Source organism: Dreissena polymorpha, chromosome 12 (genome assembly GCF_020536995.1).
Source record: "Dreissena polymorpha isolate Duluth1 chromosome 12, UMN_Dpol_1.0, whole genome shotgun sequence".
NCBI lineage: Eukaryota > Metazoa > Mollusca > Bivalvia > Myida > Dreissenidae > Dreissena > Dreissena polymorpha.
Window position 1 is genome coordinate 22,599,825 of NC_068366.1, and position 27,529 is coordinate 22,627,353.

Consider the following 27,529-nt stretch of genomic DNA (forward strand, 5'->3'; position numbering starts at 1 on the left):
GCCTTCAGTTGCTGATGGCACTATGGTGGTGTAACATTACCATGTCTAATATATCACCCCAATTGGCCACAAGGATGCATACAGACTTGCGTTTTGTTCTGTTCGGTTACTTTTATGTTTGGTATTGTTTATTCTCCATGTATAAAATACGAACACAGGTCGAAATATTACTTTTTTGGGACGGAAATTTGGTTTTATCGTTATATATATATATATATATATATATATATATATATATATATATATATATATATATATATATATATATATATATATATATATATATATATATATATATATAGCGGCAAGACAAAATAGTGAGTTATATTAATTTTTTGTGTCACGTTTTTTTTTCAAGTAATACATTATTTTGTATGATGTTTTTAAGTGTTCAAGTTCTCGAGGCGGTGAATTGGCAAGAAATAAGAATTATGGCGATAGATCTTAGAAAAGGCATCTATTAGCTACTCGTTTGTCTATGTCTTTCTTTAAATTAACGCGTTATTCATCTGTCATTGTTTGTTTTTCTAACAAAAATAAAATAACTGAGGGGCACAAGTGAATCTGACACTATGTTTTTAAAGTGTTCAACAGGCTGATTAGGCTCTTTATGGACAACATTTTTAATTTGGAAACCACAACAATTATTTTTTAAAGCAATGCTTTTAAACTTTTTATTGAATAATACATGTTAGCCTGTGCAATTTATAATTATATTCAATAGTGATAGAGCATGATAAGTTAGTTTCATACGTAGATTAAGGCTACAAGCATGACAAACAAAATTCAGTGGGAAGAGTTTGTAATAAAAAATATCCATCCGATTCTTCTGAAAACATGACTTATTGTCACGTTGCAAACGTTGATATCATGTGGCAAACGCCGTTATTTTCTTAATCAAGCAATATGTGGGTGTAGCGACCGTAAAATAAGTCGTTGACGGTTATTTATTTGACAAATGTATCGTTATAGCCAGATGCAGATTACGTACCAACTGGTTTTACATGTAATTGCAAGAAAATCTACGTCGGAGAAGTTCATACCCGTTGTTAGATAACATGTTATAACATGCGTTTTGCGGTTTAGTGTTAAGGGGGTCATAAAATGCGTTTATATCTTATGCAAGACAGGCAAATATGAAACAGATAAGGCCACTCGGATTACCTCTTTCGATTTGTTACATGAAAAAACAATTGGATTACTCGGGAAAATCAACGATATTAAGACAATTCAAAGCCCCATTTATATTTTTCGGTGTTGATAAATAAGGGTTACAAGATAAGTATTGATGCAAAGCATCAAAGGGCGTCGGGAATTTCAGTGAAAAAGGCACTCAATGAAGTTACATGGAACGATTTTTTTTCTACTGTCAATATTAATATATTGGCCGATTATTTTAAACAAAATAGAAAAAGATACTGGTATAACCATTATTAATTATGATTTTGTGTTATAACTCCCAAATAACCATCATTAATGATGTTGTGTTATAACCCCCAAATAACCATTATCTATGATTTTGTGTTGTAACTCCCAAATATTTCATAGTTCATTTTATTTACATTGGTTTCCTTTTTTACTGATATCCGTGTGCAGTTTTCATTAATGGAACAGAACTGTGTAGGTTTTAAAAAATCTGCTTCATCTTGTAAGCGTAATTTCATATTTTTATCAACTTCAAGGGGAGATTATTCTGAACTTATTCTTACGCTGCACATTTACGATAGGTGTTGAGTACTGATTGATATGAAAACATTGTAAAAGTTTGAAAAAAAATGAATGAAAACTGTAAATTGTATAAAGAAGCTGCATTTCACAATACTTTGAAATTCAGTAAAAGGTCATAATAGATTTATTGCTCCGATATTCATCATTTTCAATAGGGTTCGAGTAATACTGATATAAAAACACTTAACAAGTTTGGAAAGATTCAGAAGAAAGCTGTGAAATTTTCTAAACAAGTGGAAATTGTTTATTTTGTCAAATTAAATAGAAATTCTGGACTTATTGTCCCGATGTTTCTCATTTTAAATGAGTTAAAAATTCTCATTGATATGAAGACACTGTAAGTTTGGAAAGAATCTGATAAAAAATGTTGACATATTCATCTAACCAAGCAGTTTTTCACTTTTATTTTGAAATTCAAAGAGACATAATTCTGGACTTATGGTCCGATATTGCTCATATTACAGTTTGGGTTGGGTCCTCATTAATAAAAAAAAACCTGTGAAAGTTTGGGAAAAATCGGATGAAAATTTTGGACTTCGAACAAGGATTTCACAATTTCTCAAATTCTAAGGAAGATAACTATGGACGTAATGGTCAGATAATGCTAAAGGGCCCATACCACCTGGATAGTAATACGTGTCGCGCTTCGCGCTCTATATGTGGTTCTTAAAAAAAAACTCCGATGAGTGCTTGACTCTAGGGAAACGGGTTGCTGGGACACAGCTCCTCCTTGATAAGCGGCTGCTTCCTTTATCGCAACTCATTGTTACAATCAATTATACGTGTCGCGCTTCGCGCTCTTTATGTGGTAGGGATAGGCCTATGATAGACAACCATAAAAATACATGGATAATAGATGTGTTGTTTGCTTTTATTTGTTTATATAAAAAAACGTGTATTTTTTATAAGATATTTAAGTGATGTAAGAAATTTTAATTAACATTGTCACCTCGTTGCATCCATTTATTTTAATAAAAATGTCCAATTGTAGTAAAATGGATTTTAAAATGTCTACATAAAATAAAGCTTTATTATATATATTAACCTGACTGAAACAATTGTCAGCCGCCGAACTGTTCCGTTCGTGCCGGAACCCGGGATTGAACCGGGGGCCTATTAATGATTGTTGCGTAAACAACTTCAGTCTAACGCTCTCCCAACTGTGCTATTCCGGCTGACATTCACTCATGTACTGCTATTTGGTGAAGCTGTGTATAGCGATCGTTATTATATGTCTATTAATAAACTAATACATTGTACGTTTTCGTACCACTACGCCTTCCAATAAACTTGTTTGCGCGATAGGTCGTTAAATATCGTACAACATTGATTCTCCACTAAATAAGCAAATTAGAAAAACCACAAAATAAATATATTTTGATTATGTTTTGTTTTTATACAAAACATCATTTGCTTTTATACAAAACCAGAAAGTTTCGCATATTTGCCCAGTCCCTGTGATCTTTCCCCTGTGATCAGTTGTGGATCAGTTGTTAATCAAAACAATTAGCTTTGCATTATTGGCAATAAATGTTGTAATAAATTTAATAGGCACAAATGCAGTACTTATTTACACTAATTTACACAAAAAAATCACCACTATGCAAGATATTCTTAAAACAAAAATATATACATTGATCCGTAAAATAACTTCTCCTCCCATAAGCGAAAAAACAATGCATTACATACAAGTCGCCGCCCTCCAGGCCGACGCCAATTACGAGTAAGGAAATATCTTGTGCGGTAGCCCTTACAAACCTTCTTTTTTTTCTGAGAACATCCATTACTTGTAAGGATTGAGCAGGATTCGAAACACTTTTGTAACTTTGCATGTACACCAGCTATACAGCATAATTGACCTTTAAACGCTCTCAGAGTGACTCTTTTTGCTGAGCTATACATAAACAATCAACGTATCGTGTGCACGAACTAAATGCGTGAGACACATGAATGACGTAACTCACCGGAAGATGACGCAGCCGGTATCCGGCGCGGTCCAGTTGACCTTAATCTTGTTCTTCTTGTCCAGGTAGTGGTGTGTGACCACCACGTGACCGCAGTTCTCCGCCTCCTTAACGTGGTCAGTGGGCACCTGAAATATTGTGCAATATATGTGATCCTGGTTCTGGAAAAACTGGGCTTAATGCATGTGCCGATATTCATGTGCCGATATTCATGTCGTTTCCTAGACGTAAAGTGTTATCCAAGATTAGCACGTAAAGTATTCACAGGCTAATAAGGGCATAACGACAGAACGACACAATAACGACACTTTCCTCTATAGTGGAATTTTTCGTTTTAAGGAGGTCTCTTATAAAAGTAAATTCAGTTCAGGCGGAAAGTGTGGTTCCTGATTGGCATGTGCAATTCTCCAAGAACGAGTCTAGTACATAGAAAATGTCACCTGTATTATTATCATTGTTATTAAGACCATCCGAATCCACAGGATAATAATCAGTATTAACAGTCGCAGTCTGATCATTATCATTTTGGTAATCATACTCGGGACAATTTTAAGCAGCATCAACATCATCTAAATATAAATATCAATATCAATAACGATATTAATATCATCGTTCAGATCTATATCATCATAGTCATCCACTCGACGCAATTTACACCATCATTAATACGAGTAGTTTTACAGTTTTATAATGAGTTTCCATGATGCAAACTAAACATCATTTACCCGCTGCAAATGTTTTATTTGCGTCTAGGAAACGACATGAATATCGGCATTTCAAAAAAATACCATTAATAAACTTTTAAATGAGTATATCAAGAATCACAGCGGTATATTCTGGAGATAAAATTTATACCGGCAACACGAACGCAATTTAGACGATCGTAATAAATGATTCGGAAATAGCTCACATAATGCTTAATAAAAACTGCAAGGATTATATCTACTTTGTCTCGACAATCATTTAGGGCGCCTACTTGCAAGCCTGATCAAGTCGTTGCTTTGAAAATAAAAGCGTTAATTTTATTCACAATTTAATGTCTTTGCTGATTCCCGACTTCGTTGAATTAATATGTGCAGGCAATTATGATTTCAAAGAGTATCGATAAGTGTGAAGCGGATTATTTATCAGCAAAACAAATTAGGTTTTCATTTTATGATCTTTTTATTGATCTAAATACTATTTGTTTTATTGGTAAATCATAGGTGTTAGAAGAAAAACTGCAATGTATTACATCTGTGTTAAATGACTGTCTTAATAGAGTTTACGAGATGACACAACCGTAAAATCAATCAGCGACTCAAACGAAATTAGCAAACGATAATCGAACTACGCTACAAAACATAATCAATTTTGACGAGCGCATAACGCAGCCAGGATTTTCGCAATTGTTACTTACATGATGATGAACATTTAAATTTGTTTTGTTTCGTTGCATGAAAAGAATGCACATACATGCATGTAACTAATTAAAACATATGCGTCTACTTTATATTCACGAAGTGTAAACGGCAATCGAATTCGCATTAATTTTAAAGGAAAAATGTAAGAAGCTGTTACCCACGTATTTGTTCACTTCCCCTTTAACCCTTACAACATACTCCTCTTCAACTTACTTATGTCTGACGATATAATTACTTGTAATTCATTGACAGATAATAGGTCTGGCAAGTGTTCTATGTCGGAAATACCTTACCACTTGAGTTATCTGGATTGAAATAAGAGAAAAAATAATGCAATCTACGTGTACTTATACAATTTGTGGACGTTTCCATAATATAGAGACCAAATTACATATACAGATGTTCAGCTTTTAAATAAAGTGTCATTAAAAAAGATTTATTATTTCTGAAATTTAATATATTGCATTCTTAGGTTAATAATAATTTAAAAAAAAGACTTGGCTAACATGACTAACTCAAATTGCAAAGAGACCATGGTTTCTTCGCGATTTGGCACCTGTTGGTTTTGGTTACTTGTATTATTTAAATGATCGACAAGCAAACAAACGGTTTCATGTTATCAACAAGTTTTATCAGAAAACTCAAAGCGCTGAGCGAACAAGAGTGACACATACTTTTTCTTGCGTTTTTCTTTTGAATTTCTTTATGATCAAATACGCGGGATTCAAATGTATAAAAACAAAAACTGAAAATAAATAAGTACAATGCTAGGTTAATGGCCTTGAAGTGCTTTGATTTATTGAACGCGTTCAGAAATTTTGTTAGTATAATGCAATCCTTTGCGGGTCTACTAACGACTTATATTTCATGTTTAAAGAATCGCATAATTGTGATATTATTACACTATACCTCAAACTTCCCTGCGCTCTCTGACTCGTTAACACTCTCTTCCGGTGTGGCTATCAGCATTATCCCGAGCAATCCATCCGTCTTTTCTTTGTGAGTGTTCTTTACCACAACTAGGAATAGAAAGAAAACATAATAAAAATCAAAGAAACCCTCATTCGTTTTTTATAAGCTTTAAAGATAAAGAATGCATAATTGCGTTGTCGATAATCTGACCCAAACATTTTCATCGGCTGTGGTAGATAATAAGAGAAATGAAGAAATTGAGTGTTCGGATTATAAAAAAAACATCCTCTGTCATACTACACACTAATCATGTGGACGTGTTTAACCCATTTATGCCTATTGGACTCTCCCATCCTTCTAAATTGGATCAATTTATTTCCAAAATTAGGGATGTCTAGTATATGTATTTCTATATTTAGAATATTTCTTACAGAAATTCGTTAAAGCAAACAGCGCAGACCCTGATGAGACGCCGTATCATGCGGCGCTTCATCTGAGTCTACGCTGTTTGCCAAGGCCTTTTCTCTAGACGCTAGGCATAAATGGATTAACTTGCGTGCGCGAAAACGCAATTCTCTCGTATATTATGTTTCAGGTATGCTGTTAATTATAACGAAATGTTAATTCAAACACTATAAATGTAAAGCTCGTTCATAAGACAGCTTAATGAGGAAAAGAACGGCATAAGTTGATAATTTATGAGTTTAGACGCAAATATACTTGTTATAAACGTGTGCGATGCTGTTCTTGTGTTCTTTAAAATAAGTGACACCATCTAGAATACCAGCGAACACTATTAGAATAACAACAACAATTGAATATAATGTATGTTGAGTGATATATAATCTTTCTATAACTCTACTCGCAAAATGCACTCAAATGACGTGTTCCGATTCTTGTCCTAGTACCACGAGATACATGAAATGTCGTATCGTATTGAATTCACAGACAAAAGCCAAATATCACGTTTTGCACGCCAAAATAAACTTCTTACCCAAAATATACTATAAGACCATCCAGTGCAGTGCATGTTGTTCAAACATTTCATACGAGCTTACGCACAGACTATTGACTTAAACCAAAGGCATTGGAGTAACTTCTTTTTGCGCGGGTTTTAAATGCATAGTTTAGAATTAAATTTGAAAGCTCGTTTTCAACAACTGCAAATTATATTATTTGAATTCTGACATTCTTTGAATTATTATCTGTATACAAAAATGACTCCGATTATTGGGAGATACGTTTTTTTCAACAACCCAACCTTTGTCGCACAAGTTGTCATATTTACATTTGGATCATCTTTAAATAAATCGTAAGTTTGTTTAGTATAAATGATACGCGGTGCTATTGTGGCATTCTTTCAGTAACTTTGCTCTTGAAATTTTCAAATTCTGAACAAAAACTTAAAACTTCAAATAAAAAGTTCTACTATAAACAGTCTAGTGTTTGTTCAATATTGAAGCGTCATTGCGACGGGTGGCGGAGAACAGTGTATCTATTTTAAGACAACTTTGATGACGTCAACAAATGTAGTTCGAGGCCACTCCATAAAGATGCCTGTTGAACAGGCAAATACATTTGATGTGTATGTACACCTTTAAATAATTTTGAACATTGAGATAAGCATATTAAATCGGACATCACATCTGGTTTAAATAAATTATATATATAAGTCTTCGAAACCGAAAAAGAATCGATGCCTGACAACACATATTAAAATTAATCTTGTGCAGAGGGTATCTTTAATTTATCTACATCTCAATAATGTTTCGTATTAAAAGGATTTAAATGCTATTTAAGAACTACTACGTTCTCTACACTAGAGATGTAAATGTAAATAACGTCTCGATTGAATTTTCAAGATCACTATGAGCAAATTAAGACCAAAGTCTTCAAATTCTATGCATTCATTACCACCCAAATCATACCGAGTGACATCACAATTAACGGAAAACATGTTCATTTTATGCGAAAATATGTAACGCGCTTCATGGCGCTGCTACATAGCAAATGTGTATTTTTATAAAACACAGACAAATACATATCATAAATACAATATATATTTATATACATGGTGAAGAAAAAAATATATGTTATTTTAGTGTGAGTTAACAGGGTAAAATAATCGTAGACGTAAAATAGTATAAAATGTATGCAGATGGTATCGATACTGTTGCGATATGAGACCATAGCAGCCTGCGCATCCGCGAAGGAGCTACCATGTACGCCATAAAGATACGCAAGGTTTGTGATGTCATTAGCGGAACGTGGTGGCCTCAGACCAGACTTAGCTGGTGATATAAGGAATAATACTCATTTTCGCATAACGCGAGTAATTTTACCGGCGACAGTTGACCGTGTAACAAAGAATGTCACGCCATATCGCGTTATTCTCACCGCAACATAATCTATATCAAGGATTTTTTAAATAATAAACACCGTTTAATCTCTTTAAAAACACTACTGATTGAATCGAGGATAAATTTCAGTGGGGCGATTGAGAAATCATTACTGAAAACGGATATGATATGATGCACTGATAACAGACTGTCGATGACGGCGGTATTGTGTCTTAAGTGGCGTTCATGGACGCTCAATAGACTTCGAGTTGGTATGAGAGAATGCACGTCATATTTTCGGATTTTCAGTGTTATTTTCATTCATGTGCTATTTATGATCCCAATAGTGTAAATTGTTCATATATAATTTCAAAGTATCTGAAAGCAGAATTAGCAGATATGTTAATGTAAGTTCTACATGATACTTTGACCATTGTGATTTCATTCGATCTCTGACCTCCTAAAAGATTTTAACCAATTACACTTTGAAATGTTGAAATCCATGCTGACTGCATTCAAACTATTAATTTGTTTGCCACAATGTGATTATTCATATATACCATAAATCTACCTTTGAACAATATTATAACTTCAGGTTTGAGTGTTGTAGTATTTTACAAGCATCACTTAAGTATGACAGCAATTTATCATGGGTATTTAAGACAATTTTTAAGAATTGCACTTTAAATGCTTTCGTTGAGTATGTTAATAGGTTCAATTACGTAGACAATGATTTCTTTTATCAGACACTCGTTAAATAATCGCTGGTTATACCATTCTAATGTAATAACGTCGAGTGATTCTTCGACACAGGCATCATTAGAATATAAAAATACTTTTTTCACAAGGCTCGCCAATTACACGTCATATGCCAAATAACAGACAGTATTGTATAAAAAATAATTAGCATGTAATTGTACAATATAATTATTAATATCCATTATTAATTGTTGTGTTTAAGTACGCTGTGAATTTTGTGAATCGTGAAATTATCGATGAATACGTCTCGACGCTTTTGATAAACGTGAAACAACAATTGTCAAACTGATTTATATACTATTACCTACAAATTTGTGTATGGTACGATATTCAAATTATATCCCGTTGTGCAATTTAAGTCTCGTAATAAGAGACCAAAGTTGCCCCAACACATGACGTTACTGCAATTTTTATATTTGTGATATGTACTTGATTTAATTAGCAAACATTCTAAATTACTGAACACTTCATACAATATTCTCATGAAAATAAAAATATGACCTTTTTGTTCTAGCAGCATTATTAGGCAATTCTGAAATAAAGTGAAGTTTCCTCGCCAGTTTTTTTTTATAATTGACAGTATGTTTATGCATTGAATAGGCACTAGCCTCATGTTTGTTTTTATATTAATGGCCTTGTGAAATACCCGGTAATAAGCCGAATGATGTTGCTGAGTTTTATGTCATAAGTACACCTTTATTCGTAATTATTAATACTGCATATTAACCTATGAAACAAAAGAAGTGTTTTTGTTAGAAAATATTGTAACTTTTTGTACCAAACAGATTTTGTAAATTAATTAACGTATTTGGTTAAAATCCATTATTACAGACGACGTGGAAGATCTCGCAACAATTTGAAACATATCTTATTCTATGACCTTCAAACCAGTGTAGCCGTTTTATGAATGGGATGGTAATTTCGGAGGTGATTGATAGCCCCCTTTTTAACAGGAGGGTGATTGATGATCAAGTCGGTCGGGTAAGCGGGTATCAAATGATAGACGTTGTCGAAGGCTTTTGTGAAATCAGCAAACACTGTGCGTGTCGGTGTCACACGGCGATGTCCACATGCTGGGATTTGCGCATTATTTATGCACCACCTTGTTGGGTATGCAGCTGATGCTGGTATTTCGGGGTTTTGTTGGGTGCTTAAGGCGATATAGAGTTTCGTTGTGCGATATAGAGTTTCGTTGTATGTTTTTTTTAGCCCATGATTCTAGCATTATGTCAAACATGACCTAATCTCAAAAAGCGTTTTGAGGAAACTCCTCATTTTCTTTTCATGCGACGAACTCGCAGGGAGGAAACTGTATTGCTCAACAATAGTCAAAACAGTAACTAAAAACCTTTTTTTCCTATATATTTACATAAAGAATCAATTTCTTTAAATAGCAACGGATCATTTCTGATACGGCCGACGTACAGCTTTACAAACTGACTTTGGTACTTTAACGGAAATAAATATTTAATGTTAGATCTCATCCTTTATAAATGACCCGTGAAAACGCGCCTATTTTATGCTTAATTAATATCACAGAATATTTTGTAATGATTAAAATCCACACTTTGATGGGACTTCTTTACAAAACAATTTATACGACCTAACAACACCGGATGTCTAGTATCCCTCCGCGCAAAACAATGCGATTTCCCTCCGCAGACGAACATTTACCACACATTTCAAACAAGCATTTATGAAGACGGATCTTTTTAAACACACGCAATTCACAAAATTTAATGATCCAAAAGGATTAGGCTGATTTAAAAGTCTGTGGTTTATGAATGTATTACTTCAATCATGCAAGGTTTCTCTGGGAGAACTTAATTGGGCCAGCATCGTATGAATATCAATGCTTGCTGTCAAAACGTTAAAATCCATATTTAATTCAGTATTTCAGTTTGAGCTTTCACGTGTTATAAATTATAAAATTAATATTTCCACCAAGGGTACTAATACTGAAGAGACTGTGCACTTCATATAATTCATATCCTGTCAACGCAGACATCATTATTCGTTTAAGAAACATAATTACAAAACATTTTTTCCTAAAACATTTTTTCGCATACTATAATATTTTACTAAATCAATGTTTTCGCATATTATTTCAAATTATGTATATTTTATAATTACATAGTATGTGCAGTGTACAAACATTCTTTCATTGAACGCTGTTATGATAATTATTTGGATCATTTCCCCAAATACTTAAATAAAGAAATATATTGCTAATAAATTACGACAATTAATATAGTTTACCTATGTACGATCGCGCCTGATCCTTAACAATATTTGTTCGAGGATTCTTTGCACATAAAGGTGTGGTCTGGTGCTGTTTTTGAGATTAACATTTACTCTTTTACCGATTGGACACAACACAAGTCTTAACACAGTAGGGACAAAGCGCATACAAGGCGAATCTTTCGCACCTTGTCAAAAATCAATGGCGTACATTTGTTCTTAATTGTCCGTAGAATAACTACTTATTGTGCGGCTATGATAGAACAAGATACTTTGTTGCTTATTTCTCATTAGAAGTCAAACAATCTTTCATCAAGGTGCCTGGTCGAACTCCGCCGTAAAGAGGCTTTTGATGGAGCTAAAGGTACTTTTAGATCGTCTAGCGTGAAATTGGACGTAGGTGATATAATAGATTCACCAGAGAGCATATCGGTATCCCGCGATTGGACGAGGATATTACCCGAGTGGCTCATAAATCACGAAAAACACTACAATTTGTTTGGTTTTGTTTTCCTTGATTTACTAACTCAAAAACTAGCGGTCATGCTATACTAAATACAAAGATTTGTTTGGTTGATGTTTAACCCGCTCTTTATCAGATCACGTGAGTCTATGAAACATCTAGTCTTTATAAATGAATTTATAAAGACTGAAGTATTGGGTCCATGATTCCGAAATGTTTTTGGCAGTTATCATGTCAAATGATGTATTATATTGTATATGATAATATTTTATATGTGGTTTAGGTTGAGCTAATATCAAAATATTCGGTCTATATATCGCTTCTGAGCATCCCATCTTATAGGCAACATAAAGATACATGTTCACAATAATATTATAGAAAACTGTAGTATAACCGATTAACCCCTTTATGCCTAGTGGACTCTCCCATCCTTCTAAATTGGATGAATTAATTTCCAAAATATGGGATGTCTAGAATATTTTTTTCTATATTTAGAATATTTCTTACAGAAATACATGTAAGCAAACAGCGCAGACCCTGATGAGACGCCGCATTATGCCAAGACCTTTTTTCTAGACGCTATGCATAAATGGGTTAAAGCAAGAAGGGACTAACAATAATGTTTGCGATTAAGGTTACAGCAAATTTTGACATGCAGTGGAGCTATCGGGTGTTCTGAAGCATAAGCTGTTTTGTCGTACACCATCTCTTTTTTTAAGTAAATCAATTTTCGTGGCAGGATATTGGGTTATTTAACCACAAATCAGATTACCAACCGCAATTATATTCATTTTAACTCCTCGCCATTTTTAAGTGTGCGCATACATTTGTGTTTTACTACATGTTTGCGGTGGGATTACTTTTTTCTGTTTAATTCAAAAGCTGATATTGTTTTATTATGCACGAATTGCCGAAAATGATTTTTAAAGAGATACTATTATGTGTTCGTTTATCAAAACCAAACGGACTAGTTTACTGATGACATTAATTTATCAACCAGTACTTATACATTGTATATCCAATGTATTTTAATGAAAAATTGATACGAGATAACAACTTTACACAGTTTTTTTAAAGGGTTTATTACTTTATTAGCTTCCTTAAATAAATTGATTAACAGAATCGACACGCCCATTTGTTGAAAACTAACCCATTTTGTGTAGAGTAATAAAGCACTGCTTATAATAAATTAAATTCAATCATATGTACATAATTTGAACAAGTTTTTATAATTAGTAGCCATCAAAAGTAGTGATATAATGAATGGGTGTGACTGTATTATTTATGTGAAATCATAGAAGACTTGCTGTGTTTGGCACAATAAACATAATTCATTTGGGTGTGAAAACGTTGACGTAATTTTCGGTACACGTTATCAAAACTTACAATGCAGTATTTGCCTGAAATGTTTATGAGTGTTTTATAGAATCTAAATGAAATTACATGCTGCGTGGTCTGTGAATTAGTATAAAAATGTATACGATATAAAATCTAAAATTGTTTAGGTGCATAAATCACAACGGTTAATTAATATAAATAAAGACCGTTTGTATATCAAGATCGTTGGGGTCCATTTGTTTCGGGTTTCGTTAGACAGCTGGTCTAGACTAAGTAATAAGTCCGGATTTCTTACTAATCTTTACTATTCATATATTTCAGACATGAAGTTTTATGATTTATGCGATATCTGTTAAAAGGATAGACTTTTGCATGAAATATTGAGTAAGACCTTGTTGTCAGCGATCATGTCATTCGCTTGTTTTTGTTTCCAATTTGAAATTTATTCACGCGTAAAAAGGCCAAAATGCCGTTCCTTGCATGACAAGGTTACCGACTAGGTGGCAGCATTCACAATTACACGTGGCTCTCAAAAAGTTCACACATGGAGACAAATTGAATAGATGTACATCCAAATAATTTTGGCAAAGACACACGCAGTAAATTCTTTTCAGTATTTCGATATTGAAGCTGTGTTTTGTTGGCACCCATAATACAGAAAAAAGTTTGCAATCGCTCAATTTCAATGCGAAAACATTTGCATGATTGAGTCAATTTTTATTTTCAAAATATGAATTCCCTGCGATTTAGGTAATTGGCCCTGCCCATGTGGTGGCAAAACGGAATTCGCCACATAATGTCTTTACTACCCGAAGACGAGCAGAACATTTCAATCAAATTGACAGTGACAGTTAAAATTGACTCTGACAATAAACGTAATTGCCATTTTTCAAGATTTCATGATGAATTATAAAACTAATTTGATGCCTATTATACGATCACACCTGTTATATTGACTAAAAAACATATCATGCGATTTATGTTAGCACGTCTTGTAGTTTACTACTATAATAATGTTCTTCAATATTCCAATAAATGTTTAACATTACTACTTAACAAAACATTAACTACTGGTAGAGTGCTTAGTACTATCAATGTATTGCAATAAATTGCTTCAAAAGCTTTTATAAAAACATGTAACATATTAATTTAAGAAACACGGATGGAATGAACAATAATGTAGACAACGGAAAGACAAACGTCCAAGAAACAGACCCGTCTCAAACGAGCATGTTTAACCCATTTATGCCTAGTGGACTCTCCCATCCTGCAAAAGTGGATCAATTTATTTCCAAAATAGGGATGTCTAGTATATTTATTTCTATACTTAGAATATTTCTTATAGAAATTCCGTTAAGCAAACAGCGCAGACCCTGATGAGACGCCGCATCATGCGGCGTCTCATCAGGGTCTACGCTGTTTGCCAATGCATTTTTTTCTAGACGCTAGGCATAAGTGGGATAAGAAATGTAGACACCAAGGACATTGCGTTATTCATCTAGTGTCCATGAAATGCATGTCGCCATCAGACCACATGGTCTTTAAGCGAAATTATTCAGATACATTGCGATTTTTTGTTGAAACTGCGTGAGTATTTATAGTGCTCGACAAAGGCACGATTAAATTGGTAATCCGCGTACTTTTCTTATCTATGACAAACCGCCTTAACGATTTAGCGGAAGACATTATTAAGAATAGACGCGGTTTTTGCAAACCAATAAAACATATAAATGAGCTAATTCTTGTTTTAACAAGCGCATGCGAAAATCATTGAAATAAAAGATGGGTTAAACCAAGAACCTGAGTCAATGGTAAAAGGGACCAATAGAAGTATTTTATGTGAAGATTGTTGACGGCAATCTTCAGACCGAGATGGGGAGGGGTCTCACGTGCCAGTGTGAAATGCATGGTGTTACTTAGCAACCAAAGCCTTACAAGAACGGAGTCAACAAATGCCAGGTAGTGAATGGGCTCGAAGTTTTTGCCAGTGGTCCGCTAGACGAATGTTTGTAAGAAAATTATAATTATAAATTCAATTATTCTATCATAAATATCTTTACATAACCATTTTATACATAAGTTGCATCATGCGATTTCCACATCTAATAACAAAAACGCGAATGTGCAGTCATGCAAACAAGCTTCATGAATGTATGATTCAGTTAAAAAAAGAGGAAGAAATCGGAAGTCAAAGATTGTATAAATCAGTCGCATAATGCACATCAAGTGTATGACTAATAACCCGTTTAAAAGGACACAATTGTTTCCCGCTCGTCTTATCTATGCGTTTTGGGTCATCTAGTTGTAAAACCTTAAAAATCTAATAATGTTTGATTTCATGCGATATTGATTAGTTTGCAGTGTTTGTTTTGTGTCAATCAGCTACAGAAACAAGTTTACGAAAGGTAATTTATTTTACAGATAACCTGTAGATTATTAAACCCAAACCTGAAAAGCGCACTGACGAGCGAAACCCCCAGATTTATTGGCTATTTGCGGAGGATTAAGCCAGGTCTGTTGAACGCCGAGGAGCATGGATAATTGCGACATTGGTGAACAGACAAGAGCCCTTGGGTGTATAGTTTATTGTCACAATGTGCTACAAATCTACATGGTATTATCGTCCAACAACGGGGCATCAGAGACGGGGTTTAGCAGCAACAATGTAAGGAATGAAAATGACCCGAGAGGAAACGTTCAACTTGTCAGCATATTTGGAACTTAAGTCTGTGTTGCGTAATACACGTCAAACATGTTTACTCGTAGATTCCTCAGAATACTATACAAAAATCATAAGTATCGGATTTTGATAAGCGGCACATTAGTGTTGCCAGATAATGTAAGTGTTTCTTTACATGAGAGCAGACGCAACCGTACACTATTGGCGCCGAAGTGTGCTGAGTTACGTTTTCTCGTCTGCGTTCTTTTCCAAGTAACCTTTAATACGGCACTAAGATGCAAATGAATAATTACCAGTGTTTATTGTGTGCTTTAACCAGACAAACAACCTTGCATACACCTGCTGAGTGACAAGAAAACAAGCTGCAATGTCTTTAAACATGCGCATTCATGATTGATGTAGGTATGTTCTGCTTTTAAAGTGCGTTTTTCATTGCTTTAAACCAACATTAAGATAACCGAATTTCTGTGTATCACTCATTGATAAACATTCGTTGCATTGTTTGCAGCTTTTCAGGATGATACGAGTTCAGATCATCGCCGGACGATTCTTCAAATTTAGAGGGAAATAAAGACATAAAATTGGGTATTTTCAAGATGGGGAGGAGGTGATATCTTTCACTAAGACACATCAGAAGTGGTGGATCTCGAAACAAATTTACAAATGAACGCGACTATTACACAGTATAACAGCAGCTGTATATCACACATCAAAAAGACACTTTAGACTTTTAAACGCTTTTTAGACTCGCTAAAGGCAGGAAATTGACAATATTACAGCACGTTAAGAGCTCTACAAAACACAGCGAAATATTCAAATTTTGAAACGGATTGCATCGGTTAAAACAGTAGCGCCATTATTTGATGGTCTTTACGACCTAGTATCGCGTATAATAAGACGTGATTGATATTTTTTAAATGTTCGAGTGTAACAAAAAAACTCGCGTAGTGACCAAATAAAAGAGACAAATGAGATAACAATGTTTTGACTGATTTTTTTTACCTTGACATAACTTTGTTTTTGTGCATACGCGTCAAATTACATTACAATAAGGTTTCATCCCACGCTTGTTACAATAATTAGATGACTGGTTGCAATTTACGCAATTGATTTTAAATTAGATTTGGTGTGAATGTTAAAAACCACAACATACTTTCATGGAATTAATGTACTAGTTCTAACCTTGACATGGGGATCTGATGGATAGAAAAACATTTACATGTTGTATGTACGAATTAAGTTGACCCATTTATGCCTAGCGTCTAGAAAAAAAGGCCTTGGCAAACAGCGTAGACCCAGATGAGACGCCGCATGATGCGGCGTCTCATCTGGGTCTACGCTGTTTGCTTAAAGGAATTTCTGTAAGAAATATTCTAAAAATAGAAATCAATATACTAGACTTCCCTAATTTTGGAAATAAATTGATCATATTTAGAAGGATGGGAGAGTCTACTAGGCATAAATGGGTTAAACAAAACAATCAGTGCAGTTACATTTGCTTATCCAAATATCAAGTTGACGAATTAATTTAATACAATAAATTTAACATTTCGTGTATTAAAAATAGATATTTGAAGAATATATTTGGAACAGTAAAGGTGACATGTATTTTTGTATGGTCGCATCTCCTGTCAGATTCAAATACGGCACAATAAAGAGTTAGATATTAAACTATGCCCTAATCATTCGTAAAGGAGATTTGATCACGTTTTACAGATGAATATGCCGTCGTACAATTGGAAATCTCGTACAATGCACTTTAATAGAGGCAGCACACTATAAAACATGATAATTGATTGAGAAAGGGGCGTTAGCATATTCGTGGAGGAAAGAATAGTGGCCTACTAAATTTCCAAAATTTCACAACAATGCCCGGTATTTGTACATACACATGTGATGTTTGCTTTCTATAAAGTAATTAACGTAAAAAGCATATTCAACGAATAATATGTAACACTTGACAAAATGTAAATTTACTTTCCAGATTTGGACCACACCGTTTGACCTTTATAATAAAATATATCAGATCGGGTGTTCATGTTCAGGTGGAAACGTTTTAACTTTTAATTCTTTGCTTTGGGTTGTTTAAGGGCAAGTTGGCTAGGTTAACCAATACTGATACAAAAATAAATATTTGATTGCTGTAAATAGTTGCTTGTTATGGTCAATTGGATACAAATATTTGATCTGTGGTCTGTGAAAAGGGGGTTTAATGCATGTGCGTAAATTGTCGTTTCGCACAGGCTAATCAGGGACGACATTTTTCCGCATAAATTGGAGTTTTGCTAGGAAGAAACTTTCTTCAAACAGAAAATATCGTAAAAGCGGAAAGTGTCGGACTGCAAAGTCTCATCTGGGACGACACTTTACGCACATGCATTAAACCCATTTTTAACAAAGCAGGGCCCAATTGCATTCGCATCAAACACAGCTTTGAGTTAGACAGTCAATAATTAATCACTAAGGTTACGCGACAACTGATGTTTTGTGAAATTTAGACTTCAGAAAGGTGTTGATTTGCTTGTTATATTCCATAAGTTTATATTACAAAATAAGGTTTGTTAAGCATTAAATTTCATTTTTAAAAGTGCAAAACTAAAAAAATAGGAGGGACGGAAACCTTACTGGACCCCCCCCCGCACCCTCCCTGGCTGCCCCCCCCCCCCCCCCCCCCAGTCAAAAATTCCTGAGTACGGTCCTGTATGAAAATACGGATCGCAACCCAAACACTTACAAACCATGTTTGGCTTTAACGAAACAATATTTCTGATGATGTCTTTATTGATTCTCAGTAAAGGATTTTTAAATATAAAACGTATGTACACGCCAGCTAAGGATACACGAGCGATGAAAATATGATTAAATACTTCATCGAATACCCAAATGGTTATCAAGAAGTGACGTCATATTTGCAATGCATGACAGAGCTCTCCACCTACAACTCTCGCTAGGTGTCACGCCTGCGTGCGCATAATTGCACTCACTGCTTTGATCTGTGTACAAAGGTCGTCTGCTTTTATCGGTTTTATCGGATTATAATTAAATTCTCATCTTAAGTCATACGGATGATGTGAAATCGAGGTGGTGGCTGAATTGCGATTTGCAACTTCATTATGACATGTCTAACTTAAGTCGATGTAAAACACACCGTGGTAAAAAGTGCCCACCCGTTATGGGACGATGAACAGCATACAGCATTTCCCAGGCTTCAGTATTGAAAATAGTTTGCCATATATACATTACCTGTACAATACTGTTGTTGTTTCGCTAAAAGTGGAGAACTAATGTTTGTATCCGTAAATATGATAAGATGTTCAATGAAAACTACCTATTGACATAATAAACAGATATATAAAATTCGCACCTCGACATATTACACCTCGCAAATTACACTTAAATCTTACATAAAATTACTGATCGACGATGTATTGTATTGCAACGAATTCCTCTCATGTTTACTCAGATAAAACGTTTGCAACCGGGTCATAGCCATTACTCACCCCTAACCGAACATCTAAAGATCCTACAAACGTGCACCGTTCTCTTTAATACTAGCACGACTCACAATATTATAAAAGCTTACAGGATCGTGCGCAGACTTCAAATTCGAGGTCTTACACTTTTAGTACAGGTACTCTCGGACACTTAATAACCCGGTCCTTCTTTATGCAGGCATTGTGCGATCTGCACGAGTGCGTGAAACGACACTTATGTTCGCTAATTACGTATCAATGACTGCTGGAATGTCAATATGAGGATAATTGGTAAAGTGCTTGAGAGTACTCGATAAAAGCCGAGTCTTCCGCATCGATGACGGTTGTGCCAGAAACGCGGATGTTCTTGTGGTCTTAGAACTAAGCAGAATAATTAGTTTTACTCGTTTATGAACTATAAAGAGAAATATGCCTTTGATATATTTTGATAATTTGTCTTAAACGACAGTCCTTATATCTTTGCACTAAGAAATACACATGTACTTAATTAACATATTTATGAAGATGTTAAAACACTGCTATAAGAAAGCATGCGACCCAGTGACAGCTATGGGAGGTTGGTTATGCATGAACATTAAACGGTAAATTGCTTGTACATATCAGTTATGCAAACGATCTTTTGAAACTTAAAGCTATATGTTATAAGTTAATCATTTGTTTCATTATACATGCAAACAGTGTATCAAAGGACATGCATAAAATGCAAGTTTATTTATCCCATATGGTCACCATGCAAAAACTACAATACGGGTAATCAGACAAAAATAAATGTCAAATTGTTCTTTTGTTAGGATAAAAGGATAAAACAGAGCTACTGTGTACGATGAAAGAGAGTCTTGGTTAAACTGATATGTGAAACGTTGTAAATTGTTTTAACAGGCGCCACATCGACCATTAGGCTCTTTGATAATCAATCCGTCATCTCACATAAATCTTTCGCAAAAAATAATGGATCCCCTTTAAACGAAAATAATTATTCAAACTGTTACATTGATCGGTTTAAAGTGAAATAAAAGAGAATTCATGAATGAAACGATTACGGCGACTTTAAATATGTAACATTACGGATGTAATGTGCTTACGTCGAACGGCATTAAATGACTGATATTTATTTTCTTAGTCACACTTCCTTTCAAAGAATGGACGCAGATAGAGGTGCACGAATTACACGTGTTTACATCATCTGTGGTATTTTATCCGAAACGCAATCAAGGTCAGTAAGTCCTGAATATACAATTGGGTTGGAAAGGGATCCATTAAACTCTCTAAATTATTCATTTACACCCATTAAATACCGCTAAAGTAACAGCTATATCTGAAAGCAAATTGGGGGCAGTAATCATTTTAAAAACATGAATTGTATTAACAAATGAAAAACTATGTATTGTGTGAACAGAGTTTAAGGAATTTCATGTTATAAGTTTTCTTTCAGTAAAATCCAAGGCCATGCACGAATTGCGTGGGCATTTCAAATGTCTATCAAGTGTTTGTATACTCGATGTTTGATGTATGTTTATATTTATTCAAAATTATTAAATTCAATTTTATTGAGTAGTTTTATCGATAAAGGCTATTATTTATATGTTTTAAATTGTGTATATACAAAATATTGCACATTTGGCCGGATCTTATATTGACATCGCACATTATGATTTCTGACGGAGGTAAGAGATAAAACACTGACAGCATTCAGTAAATTCGCTAAATGCCAGCGTTTTCATCAAGAATTAGATCGAACGTGTAGCTGTGTCCGTTCAGAAAGTTGATAATACGATCGTATGATTAATCGCAATTTAACAAATAAAACAAGGCGATTTAAATATACGTGTGAATTGATAATTGAGGTGTCAACCAATAATTTTATGTACGAAATTATAATACATGAAAACATAATTCTTCTTTTTTCAGTTTGTCATTTATTTATTAGCATGTAATCAATTACCATTCCAATTGTTTTACCGAAAACATTTACATATTCTTATTATTAAAATCTAAGTAAATCATTTTCATCTGACAGCTGTCGACAATTTCCCAACATTGATGGTCGACAACGATATGATTAAGTCGTGTTTAAATCTCTACTGTTAATTTCAAGTACTTCATTTGTCCATCATATGAACTTTTTAAAGCGTTTTCTGTCAGTTTACAACAAAGCGTAATGATATATCGAACGATTTTACGGACTGTTTATGGAAGAGCAATTTGTTATAGCCCGATAATCTTAATATAAAGTTTAGTTTGATTTTTATAGGCAACGAATGATAAGGCGCAGCTTTCGACGTTATTATGATTATTAACATCACATATTTGACTTTTTATTGTAGATCCTCCTCTACGTGAGTTTTTAACATGATGTATAAGCCATTCGCACACACAAAAATCAAATAAAATGTTAATGCGCGTGTGTGAAATACCGGAAAACAATCATTTAGCTCTATTAATCAATACATGTTATTAAAAAAACGGCATGTCTTTTATGGATTAATGTTAAGTTTCGAAGTAAAATTGATGGTAATTAGTTTTGTCAGAGTTATTCTTTTGATTTTGGATTGATAATACAAATGTTTGTTTTTTTTTTACAAATATGTCAATTATATTGTAGGCGTCGTCCTCATATTATTCTATAACTGATCGCAATATTAACCCTTTGCATGCTGGGAAATTTGTCGTCTGCTAAAATGTCGTCTGCTGAATTTCAAAAATTAGCATTTTCATCGATTTTTTTTCAAAGAATATTATAAGAATAGCAAACAGTTTGGATCCTGATGAGACGCCACGTTCTGTGGCGTCTCATCTGGATCCAAACTGTTTGCAAAGGCCTTCAAAATTCGGTTCCCGCAGTGAAAGGGTTAACGTGAATTTTTTTTCAACGTCATCAACATCAGTTATTCGACGCCTACACTCACATACTTGTTGTTTGTGCATACTCGGGAAGATAACAGATTCTGTTAATCTATTTATTTTTTAAAACAAAGTGCCCGTTAGCGCACTCAATATATGCGTAGGAAGAAAGCATTTTTTTTCGATACAAAACGATATACATTTGTGACAAAAAAAAAGTTGAGAACGAATACAATTTACAAATAATAACTATTTTCTGATTATAACATATTTAAACATTATGCAGAAGCCGTTTAAGCTCGAGTCTTCAACTTATTTTATATACAGATTATATTCGAAATGTGATATACTTCTTCACTATATTTGAAGCATTTCATGTGTAGATGCGCCTTTAACGTAACGTAACATAATGCAAATACGAATACAATCAAATATGTATCTGTTTGAAGCAGTCAACATGCGAACTTTAACGTCCCTAAGGAATTTATTGTTGATGCTGTTGGTAAAGACTTACCTTGTTACTCGTGTTTATACCACCCGTCAACTTCTTAAAAGTAAACAGTTTCAGTTCAAATAATCGACGTCAACAATAAGTGCGTAACTGAAAATGTCACCAAATGATTTATTACATATTGTGTTTAACTTCAATTAACCATCGGGATTTGTGTCGGGGTATTTATTTTAAAACCTGAAACACACTAATTACCGTACTTTTTATTGACATTAATTTTACAGTGGCGCGAAGTTTAGGATATCAATTACTGATGTTTACTTTCGAAGCGCTAAGTGGGATTGGTAGTATTCACATTCAAGATGAAATGTAAATGCCGGGGGATATCAATATATATTTTTAACTTTTGTGTTATTAGCATATACCAGTTGACAATCAGCTACATATTTGTTTTTTGTTTTTTGTTTATAGAAAAAAGCAGAGTATTATACAATTAAGTATACATTTATAGTTTAAAAAATATATCGTTTTAACGCATAATTATTTCGTGCGCACCTCATGTTCTTAAATCGTTTACGTACATGGTGTAATGTGCAGTTGACGACACATAACTTGCCCCATTTTTAAAGACATGGCAACATTTCATGAATTGAGGAAATTATTGTCCGACGGTACATATAAGAACAATTAACGATTCACCGAATTCGTTTCGCAACCGTTGACGTATAAACTCAACGTCCGGTCAACATTATGCGTAGCGGCACGTTGTCAAGCAAGAGCGTCATTTTTCACAGCGGACAGGCGGGAGGCTTACAGCTGAAATACTCATCTGTCTATGTTCAAACGCAGTGTGCAGTTGGTTGATGTTAATACCACGACGGTCAGGCCGCTTTTATCGTTAATGTATCTGTGAAGTTATACAAAGAACCACTCGTAACCAAAACCACCAGCGTAATTAAGAATAAAATAACGATTAAAGATGACCAGCAATTAATAACGCGTAGTTTGTTGAATGAACGTTTATGTACATATGCATATGAAAGAACATTTGGTTCTATCTGCCAATTAAATGGAATCTCAAAAGAATTTCACTTTTTTTATCACCTTGCAGGGAGTATATTAGCAAATGCGTACTTATTTATTCGCAAAACATCGCAGTACTTAAGTGAGAAGAAGATTAAAACACTAATAAACAAAGGTCTGTTAGTGTAAAATAGTACAAATATGGACCAACACTAGGACGTTTTCAATTCGGCCGGATTTAAGTCCCGATGAAAACTATTTTAAGTAGCAATAACATTGTCTTCCAATTACGTACAACAATGAGCTGTGGACATGGTCGAAAATTTGTGCAACAGCGGTTGGAGGTCAAAGACGTCCGTTTTCATTTTTGCAAGTCACTAAAAATAATGATATGACATGCTAAATTGGGGGAAATTTCATAGGTCGTTAGACAGATGTACCACTAAAGAATCACCCGATGCGAACAAAAAATAGGGTTATTCTCCACCTACGAGGCGCTTGGTTGCCGAGACATCCTTGTGATTAAATTATTACAATGTTATCCAGCGGGGTTACATCAACGCAAAACATGGTACTGTGTTGGTTTTTCTTTGACATAACGTTTTTAGGTTTTCATTTTTTACGTGTCAAAACTTCACGACATGCGTTCAATGCACGTGTTAACAGCGTTAATCAAGCGGAAGTGGGTGTATTAAGACAGGACTTTCCCATATACAATCTCGATGTTCGGATTAGTTAAGACGATTACCAAACTATTAAGTACGGTTCATGTTTTAATGTAATTTTTCATTTGGATTATGGCAATATCTTAAATTAAAAAAATGGACCGCAAATCATGAAAAAGATCTGAATGTAGTATTTCAATCATATCGTTGAACTAGAAACTAAGCACTAAAACAAAATGTTATATATTCCACTGTGTGTTATTTTGGTGGCTTTAACTTTCATTCAGCTCATTTGCAATGCTAATTTTCTCTTTATGTCCAGTTAACTGAGTTTACTGTCATGTTTTCGTACCAGACACGGAAACACACACGTTCATGAGCTACAAAGAAGCGGTTTGAAACTAACGATACCGATTAATTATTTGAAAAGTGGATATATCAGTTATCGGTTCATAGAGGATTACCTTGAAACAATTAGCATTTCGAGATCCCGTTATAAGAATTAATATTATTATTAATTAACACATAGTCTTCAGAAGCTTAAATACTTTAGTATGCCATATAGCATTTGCTACTGTCGGTATGGCAAATTAAGCACAAGTTTCCGCAAAAAACGACAACTAAAGATACGCTATTTCGTGTCAAAATTATAGCTATTTATTAACACAGATACTTATTTTGAATGCACGAAGTGCGTATACATGTACACAAATACATTAACAGTGTGAATGCGACTTGTTCGCGGTGGGTTGCCATAAAGCACGAAATCAAAATTTAAAAGAACACGAAAACAAATAAAATTGTCATATTCAACCATGCCTCGTTCATTTTTGATTTGCTTCAAAACGTTATTCTGTAAAGAAAGTAGAACAATTATGCATTGTAATTTGTGTGATTTTACTCCTTTGAACTACTCGTCTTTCCGCAGAGACGATTAAATAGATACAAAAAAAATTCAGAAGTTCTCTTTCATATAAATATATTAGACATAACCTGTGACAATTAAACATAAAACTTGTCTTTAAACATAAATCTACAATCAAGATTACTTTTTGAAGCATTTTGATGAGGGTTTCTCTAAATTTTCACCCCATCGCTCATTAGTTTCATTAACAGGGAAAATGAAAGCTTTGCTCTGTTAAGTCACAAAACCACCAATAGCGTAATGCGTGCATCAAACGATGCATGGGCAATTTGCTACCCCTATGACGTCACGCGTGCTCATCATTGGCGTTCCCCAGTCTTGACGGAACAAGCTTCCGGTTTGAACGCGAATAGCAGGAGTGCATGCCACATACAGTATCTGATATACATGTAATTAGATGGCAGATAGCAGACTGATATAAATAGATGGCAGATAGCAATTGAGAAATCATCTGAATGCAGACTGGAACATCGAGGTCTTTTGTGCCAAGCAGACGTAAAACCTTGTGATTACTTCAGACAAGCATGCTTTAAGAAGTTATTGAAATACATACTGCTGTTACAGAGATATTCTGTATGCTGTTGATAAGAATATTTTAGAGATAACTAGCATGATCCTTTTATTGATCCGCTTGTAAAAGAGCTATTGTATTGAAGTGATTTTCTTTAATTCTAACAGACCATGTCGTATGGTACATGTAATACGACATGGATGGCTTTAATCTTATTGACTATAACTGTAACTGCATACACATGTGAATTCCGCTATGCAACACAATTTTTAAATGATGCAATTGTCATTGTACATTTATAATGTTGGGTTGTTTTGTTGTTGTTGTTGTTTTTGTGTTGGGTTTTCTTTGAGGGGGGGGGGGGGGGGGGGACACAGATGAGAATAAAATTCATGAACACACACAGGCGAAAACATAATATTTAAAGACATAAACGAAACCAACGTCTTTGATCTCATATGCAAAACAAGTCTTTAATCACAAATAAAGGGCAAATTCTACGCGATGGGGAAAAGACCTCTAACATACATGCAAAGCCAAATCTCTGACGCCAATGAAAATAGCGGACGTGTCATACGACACATATTTGTGACCGCATGTGTGCATCAAAGTCAGAGTGAAAACAACGCTTAAACAGCAACAACGTCATTAATAATCATTTACGTAAGAAAAATGATGTGTCTAAAAGTGTCAAATAAGTGTAACCGAGAGCCGCTGTGGAAGCTTTTCCTTAAAAGCATCTTGACACGAAAACTATATTAATGATCTTCTTTAGGTATGTTACTAGTTCTGCCTCAGATAGTTAGGGTTTGACCATGGCACATGCCATAACATGTGTAGATGTAATTCGTCCTATGTGTGTATGAATGATTCTACAGCCTATACGTATGTAGCCGAAGTATAGTTGACCAAGTAAAGTTCATAAAGATAAAAAATATATAATTATTCGTTTATAAATACAATTAAATGTTCAGATTTTTTTCTGACATTCAGCTAGTTTAATTGAAGTTGTTATTACTTAACATTTCCCCATCCTAATGATCTAAACCACTTTCTTGTTGAATCAATCTCAGGAAAGGTTTGACATGTAAATTGTTATAGGTTTTACCGGTAGTTCTTATATTTGGATTCAACCGTATTCCAGTCATCAAACGGCGTTAATTTAGTCATTCTGTTCTGGTTGAACTGGTAGTGTACCAGTAATAACTGAACATACAATGTTCAATTGTATATTTTAACGTACACTACTAGCGTTTATAAACCCATTTATGCCTCGCGTCTAGAAAAAGGCCTTGACAAACAGCGTAGACCCAGATGAGACGCCGCATGATGCGGCGTCTCATCAGGGTCTGCGCTATTTTCTGAAAGGAATTTCTTAATAGAAATATTCTAAATATATAAATAAATATACTAGACATCCCTAATTTTGAAATAAATTGATCCAATTTAGAAGGATGGGAGAGTCCACTAGGCATAAATGGGTTAACAAAATAAAGTAAGATTTAATCTCAGGGAACATCATAAGAACTCAACGTTTATAACGGTTCGTTTGTTTACGATGAGACATAACATTTGAAATATTTAAAATATTGTTTTATGATTGCGTTTATTACGTTCACTTCAAACTCTCAATAGCATTTGCGATAAAATCGTTTTAAATGCATTTTGCATTGACTTGTTGTAAATGTGAAGAGTATTCAAAATGATTTCCAACCGGCTGAGCGTATTCATGACAAGAAGGAAGCGCGCCTGGTATTTGTGAAATGTCCCGAAATTAACCGATTAATTGACA

The 27,529-nt window shown here is 34.2% G+C and overlaps 1 protein-coding gene across 1 annotated transcript in view; it reads right to left on the reverse strand.

The window, feature by feature from the left end:
- The window catches only part of LOC127854167 (spondin-1-like), a 76,982-nt gene that overhangs the window by 39,353 nt on the left and 10,100 nt on the right, over nucleotides 1–27,529 (reverse strand). The window contains exons 2-3 of the mRNA XM_052389165.1: nucleotides 6,005–6,114; nucleotides 3,693–3,820 (exon numbers count right to left, since the gene is read on the reverse strand). Coding sequence (XP_052245125.1) covers nucleotides 3,693–3,820; nucleotides 6,005–6,114 — 238 coding nt within the window. The remainder of the gene's footprint in view (nucleotides 1–3,692; nucleotides 3,821–6,004; nucleotides 6,115–27,529) is intronic.